The sequence below is a fragment of the Choloepus didactylus genome, chromosome 27 (genome assembly GCF_015220235.1).
Source record: "Choloepus didactylus isolate mChoDid1 chromosome 27, mChoDid1.pri, whole genome shotgun sequence".
In the NCBI taxonomy this organism is placed as follows: Eukaryota; Metazoa; Chordata; class Mammalia; order Pilosa; family Megalonychidae; genus Choloepus; species Choloepus didactylus.
In genome coordinates this window covers 19,176,952-19,183,045 of record NC_051333.1, presented here as the reverse complement: position 1 = coordinate 19,183,045, position 6,094 = coordinate 19,176,952, and the positions used below count along the sequence as shown (strand labels likewise).

Below are 6,094 nucleotides of genomic sequence, written 5' to 3'. Positions count from 1 at the left end.
TTGGAAGAAGGGGGTTTCTCTCCCTGTACATACATATCAGGGATTGATTGTTCCTTTATGTGTCCAGGCCAAGTGTCTTTTATGTGGGTGTCTGACGCGACTCTAGGTGTGGTGATGTGAGGTATTAGAAAGCTCAGAAATGGAAAATATTTAACATTCAGAGGAGTAGTAGATGAATACAACTTACCCATTTGCATTTTCCCTTTCACTTTGACTCATCTTCCCCTCTCTGCACCCCATTGCCCCTCTACCAGCCCCACCCACAGGCACACCCTGTATGATCTAAGATAGGTTAACACCTACCTGCACACAAGCTTGGATGAGAGGTAGAGGGAGGACAGGCATAGAAGGAGAGAGGAGGCGGCTAGTCTGAACATTTTGTGGTCTGGGAGCCAAAGGGAGAAACAGGAACTTAGAGACTTAATATTTGTGTCTAGGAGGGGACCAGAATCTCAGTGGGAGGCCAAGAGGGAGCCAGACTGACTTTTTTCAGGAAAGCAGCTTACCAGTGCCTGACATTCTTGTTTATCTTCCAGTTATTTTGTATGATATGCCAGGTATATGTCATGATATGCCAGGTATATGTCATAAATTCTTCATGATATGCCAGGTATATGTCATGATATGCCAGGTATATGTCATAAATTCTTCATCAGCATTTGTTGAATGAATGAAAAATTTACTACTGGAGCAGGAATTGAATAATAAGAAACAGAAAAAGAAATGTGAGTCTCTCAGACCTCATCCCTTCCCCAGATTAAAGAGTGCTAAAGTGTGAAAAGAGGGGAAATCTCTGGGGACCTTGACCCCTTGGGCAGGAAGTGAAAGAAACCCGGAGTCCTGATTTCAGAGAAATGTCATTTGTCATCAGCCAAAGAAAATGAGTTTTTCTCTCCAAAGACCACCACAGGCCTTTCCTGGGGTTGCCCCCTCCAGAGCTTGATGGGAGGATCTGAGTCACTCACACATCCCATTCCCCTATCGTGGCCCAGACGACAGGGGTCATTCCCACAGAGCAAGTGATGCCTCTTGGTTCCAAGTCAGGGAAAGGGAGGAGGCATGCCTTTGGCCCTCCTTCCCCTTCTCCTTGGAATTCAGATGTTTCAGTCCTTTTTACTTCTGAGGTAGAAGTAGAAACAGCTTCCAGCTACTACAGCTCTACTGTCTCCTCTAAGAAACAGAACTAATATTATTTGAATGACGTTATGTTATGAACTTAGAAACCACTTTCACATACATCATGTCATTTCATCTTCACCCCACCTGCAAATGAGGTAAGCAGAGATTATCCCTATTTCGTGGATGAGATAAATGAGGCTCAAAGAGGAGACTTGCCCAAGGTCACTCAACCAGTAAATGATAGAGATAAGATTCAAGTGCGGGTCTGATGTTGCCTCAGATGCAGTTCTTTGACTCTAGGAGTTAACAAATGAAATAAGGAGCTAGGAGATCAGGAGATAGAATGTCTGGATTCTGCAAGTAGAAGGGGTGAAGCAGAGTCAAGGGTATAAAAACCACACCCCTTTGGGGGACTGTGGCAGACTGATGAGTGGGGCATCCAATAGAGGACTATGAGGTCAGGGGCGGAGCTAGCTCCAGGGGCCCCCCCAGAAGTCCCAACAGCGTTCAGAGCATGCGGTGTCCAGGGAGGAAGCTACAACTGGTGAGTGGTTGCTTCTCCTCAGCTGAGGCTTTTCTCCTATTACCTCCCCCCAACTCCCACACTCCCTGCCAACCTGCAGCCGTCTCCCTGAGGTGTCCAAGTAGCAGGTAGCCCTCTCTCCCACAAGGGTCCTTGCTCATGGTGAGTCCACCCCCAGGAATATGGCTGTTGAGAACTGAAACATTTAGGTTCTGTTTTTCTATGTAAGTAGATTCCCAGTTTTCTTTTTGTAAGTCAATGTGGTGGATTTGATGTGTGATAAACTCCTGCTTTACTGGGTTCTATCTTTCAATTCTCTACTTTTTGGCTCACAAAAAACAAAATTAAACCATCTCCTTATCCTAATCTTGAGAGGAAATAGCCTCCCCCTCTACAGTTCCCATTTCCCTTTGTCCCACTTCCTCAGGGATCAAAACCTTCTCCAAAACCCCTCTCCATCCTTGGATCAGGAGCCTTTTCTCCTGTGGTTTTTGCACCTGCTCTCTTAACTCACTGGAAGGTAATCTTTGGTCTCTTTTGGTTCCTTCTCTGAGGATACATTCTAGAAGCTTCAGCCTCAGGGGGAATGCCTTACAACCTGCCTTCCTGTAGCCATGAACCCTCTCTTGCTTCCCTCTCCACCTCTCAGGAGACTTAACTCCACTTGATGGGCTTGTGGTAGGAGGACACACCAGCTCTCTAAACTCTGCACATGAAGCTGTGTCTTCACAGGGCTGGCTAGGTTTGGTGGTGATCTCTATTTGGCCTGCCCAAAGGTCTTGCTCTGCAGAGGGGCTTAAAGAAGCGGAAATATCAGACTGCTATCTTTTAAGTCAGAGATTGCCAAGTGGCAGCCCCCACCTATACTAGTCTTCGTGGTTTTGTTAACTGCCTGGTCCTTGCTCTTTAAGTCCTGAATTTAACCTGATTTCCATCCCCACGCCCCCATCCCTGTTATGATTCTGCATAAGCTTAGGCTCTCCCTTGGGCTTCGTTTATTTGCTCTGTTTCATGTCAGAGAGTTCTGATCCAGGACCAGCAACTCACTCTTTCTCCCCTCACCTTCACAGGCTTGAGAATATGCCGTTCCTCCCTCCCCTTTCCACCATGGACCCCACACTGTCGCCTTCCCCTCAGAATCTCTGAGATTGGTACCCAGACAAGGCACAATGCCCTTGAGCCACACAAGACTGCTCAGCCCCTACAGCTCTGACCGGCTAGTACGGTTGGCAGCCAGGCTCTGGCCAGCACTATGTGATGCCCTGATCACTGTGGGGAGCCAGGAGTTCCCTGCCCACAGCCTGGTGCTAGCAGGTGTGAGCCAGCAGCTGGGCCGTAGGGGCCAGTGGTCTCTGGTGGAAGGTATTAGCCCTTCCACCTTTGCCCAGCTTCTGCACTTTGTTTACGGGGAGAGTGTGGAGTTGCAACCTGGGGAGCTAGGGCCCCTTGAAGAGGCAGCCAGGGCTTTGGGGGTACAGGCTCTGGAAGAGGCATGCAGGAGGGCTCGAAGGGACAGGGCTAAAAAGGAGTGGGATCCAGGGATGAAGAGACAACAGGAGGACTCAGAGGAACCCTCAAGGGATTTTGAGAGAGGACTGGGGGGCCTTGGAGAGAAGCAGAGACCAGAGAAGTTTTTCAGAGCTGGTGGGAAAGAACAGGAGATGTTGCACAAGTCCAGGCCACCAAGAGAGAGCCCCAAGGTAGCAGGGGCATTGTGGGAGGGGCAGGGGGAGCCAATGAAATCAAACGAGGAGAAACTCAACCAATCCCCTGTTGGCCATGGGGGAACAGATGGGAAGCCAGGAGTGATCATGTGGGTGAAAGAGAGTCCAGGGGGCTCTGAGGAAAGTCTTCAGGGACTATCGAGCTCCCTCCAAGCCAGCATCATCCCCAAGCCCTGGAGGGCTGAGGCTCCTTGCTTAGGGAAGGACCAGCCTGCCCTGTGGAGCATCCTGCTGTGGCCGCCCAGATATGGCACTCCCTTCTCCCATAGCACCCCCAACAATGGAGCCTGGCAGGAGGTCTGGCCTTGGAACCAGAGGTGAGTGAAGAGCATAGTGCAAGACCTCCCAGGCTGGGAGGGAGTGGCCCAGAAGAGGCAGTGGTGATGGCGGAAGGGTGCCACATCTCTTATCTCTACTGTACATTTCCTGAGTTGGGGATGGGACAGGAAGCTCCCACCACAGGGGAAGCCAGAGCCCAGCCACTGAAGGAGACCTAGGACACCCACCTCCCCAGGAAGGGGACAGGGTTGGTCAGGCCCCTAGGCTTTGCCAAAGCTGTAACTCTACCCCCCCTCCCCCCACCAGCAACTTCCCCAGGACCCCACTGTCCCTGAACCCCCACAAAGGGCTCTGGAGCCAGAACCTGTTGTCCTCCAGCCCCACCCCAGGTAAGCTCCTCGCTGCCCTGAACATGCCCTATAATATGATCTCTTCTCTGGGGCAGGGGCTCCAGGAGTTCAGCCTGAGTAGGGCCCCTACCTCACTCTGCTCCCTCTAGGTTCCCTCCCCCAGGGCCCCCCACAGCTCAGCCCTGGGGAGATCAAAGCCTCTGATCAGGGGGACACTGGTGAGTAGGGTAAAGGTGCTTTTGCCCCAACCCCACCGTAGCCCCTGATGTCTTGCCTGGGTGTTCCAGTGACCCGGTTCTGGGATGCCCAGCCCTGCCCTCCTTTGACTCCTTTATGCCCACAGGTGCTCTTGAAACCTGCATGGGTCATGACAGGAATGCAGGCCACCCATCTTGCCAACATCCTCCCTCAAACCCTCCTGTTCGGGAAAGGCCCTATTCTTGCTCTGTCTGTGGAAAGAGGTTTTCACTCAAGCATCAGATGGAGACGCACTACCGAGTCCACACAGGTATGGGCTCCTGCCCAGTGTGAGTTGCCTGCTTTCTTCCCAACTCGTCTGTGCGCTCCTGCGTCCCTCTCTGCGTGCCTGGCTCATGCGCACCTGCTGGCCCCTTCGCCTGATGTACCCCTAGCTCAGCTGGCTTTTGCCCTCTTCTTCCCTGCGTCACTGGCCTCCCCCTCTGTCCGCCATAGGCGAGAAGCCCTTCTCCTGTGGCCTCTGTCCCCAGCGCTCCCGGGACTTCTCTGCCATGACCAAGCACCTCCGTACGCACGGGGCCGCGCCCTACCGCTGCCCTCTGTGCCGGGCTGGCTGCCCCAGCCTGGCCTCGATGCAGGCACACATGCGCGGCCACTCGCCCAGCCAGCTCCCGCCGGGATGGACCATTCGCTCCACCTTCCTCTACTCCTCCTCCTCTAGGCCGTCCCAGGCCTCGACTTCTCCCTGTAGCCCCCCTTCCTCCACCATCTGAAGGGGTGTCAGGAGCCTCTTTAGCCTTAGCCAAGAGCCTAATGAAAGAATGAGAAGTGTGCCAGCGGTCCCGCCCGCCTCCTGACCCGGCAGCTAGCAAATTCGGCTCCAGATGCGCAGCAGAAACGGTGCCGAGAGCCTTCTCACGGACGACCGCGGGCTGCAGAAGTCTGGGCCGGCAAGCCTGAGTGGGGTGAGGGCAGTGAAGTTTGCACGAGTGAAGATCAACTGTACGGGCGCTGATGACTACATCATCATAATAAAGAGTTTCCTGTGTTCTCCACTAACGACAAGAAAGCCGAGTCCAGACTAGTCTGTGTGCCGGGGTCCCCAAACCTCGAACGTTGTCCTTTAGCGGCCCCTGGTGGCCATGCGGGCCTCGAGGCTTCGGTATCCTGGCAGACATCACAGCAGGCCCTGAGCGGGTTGTGAGACCCCAAGTCACTCGACCCATTCACAGCAAGCAGGCCACGGGCACCGCGCGCAGAGTCTGTCTGGGCGCGCCCGGCCCGGGGCTCCAGCGGAACGCGTGCTCCGCCTTGCTTTCGGCCAGCCGCCCTCTCTCCCCTAGCCTCTCCCAGCCTCCCTCCTCCCAGCGGTGCCGACCGGCCTCCGGGTCACGCCTGAAACTGAGACAACCCTTTGCCCCCGCCCCTTCCGAAGCCCACGCCTTCCGCAGTCGCGAACTCCATTCCCCAGTGTATCCGGGGTCCCCAGGACCGAAGCCTGCTGCACCTTGGGAATGGCAGTCCACGCGGGCTGGCTTGTCGGGACAAGGGCAAGGGAAGGCGTCTGGGGTGGGACCACACCTCCCAGCAGGCCCAAGATTGCTTTCAGGACCTTGCTCGGGACGCCATAGTTCCAGCTCTCGCGGCCCTAGCTCCCGGCGGAAGAAGCAAGGCGCCTGGACTACATTTCCCGAAGGCGCCTGCGCTTCGCACCTCTCCGAAGGCGACGCGGAGTCTATGTTCCTCAGGTGCAGGCTGAGGGGGACGACCAACGGACCGCGGACTCCCGCTCCCGTGGTGCCCCGCGCGTGGCCAGCCCAGCCCTCGGCTCCCGCCAGCCCCGCGGCGTCGCTGGTTGTTGTCGTGATCCAGAGCCGCCCCGCCCCTCCTCTCCCTCCCCT

At 55.0% G+C, this 6,094-nt stretch overlaps 1 protein-coding gene across 2 annotated transcripts; it reads left to right on the top strand.

The window, feature by feature from the left end:
• Nucleotides 1-1,410: 1,410 nt before the first annotated feature.
• On the top strand, nt 1,411-5,293 carry ZBTB32 (zinc finger and BTB domain containing 32). Of its 2 annotated transcripts, XM_037820528.1 has the most exons (6): nt 1,411-1,663; nt 2,713-3,683; nt 3,952-4,034; nt 4,145-4,213; nt 4,339-4,503; nt 4,689-5,293. In XM_037820528.1, the coding sequence occupies exons 2-6, from the start codon at nt 2,812-2,814 to the stop codon at nt 4,964-4,966; spliced, it is 1,467 nt and encodes a 488-aa protein (XP_037676456.1). In that variant the 5' UTR covers nt 1,411-1,663; nt 2,713-2,811; the 3' UTR covers nt 4,967-5,293. The 2 variants fall into 2 exon arrangements, with proteins under 2 accessions (XP_037676456.1, XP_037676457.1); XM_037820529.1 differs by lacking the exons at nt 1,411-1,663; nt 4,145-4,213 and having other exon boundaries at nt 1,778-3,683.
• Nucleotides 5,294-6,094: the final 801 nt, after the last annotated feature.

Coding starts and splice junctions, on each gene's coding strand:
- ZBTB32 (XM_037820528.1), top strand. CDS start 2,812: ATGCCCTTGAGCCACACAAGACTGCTCAGCCCCTACAGCTCTGACCGG. Junction 3,684..3,951: donor GTCTGGCCTTGGAACCAGAG/GTGAGTGAAGAG, acceptor TCCCCCCACCAG/CAACTTCCCCAGGACCCCAC. Junction 4,035..4,144: donor GTCCTCCAGCCCCACCCCAG/GTAAGCTCCTCG, acceptor TGCTCCCTCTAG/GTTCCCTCCCCCAGGGCCCC.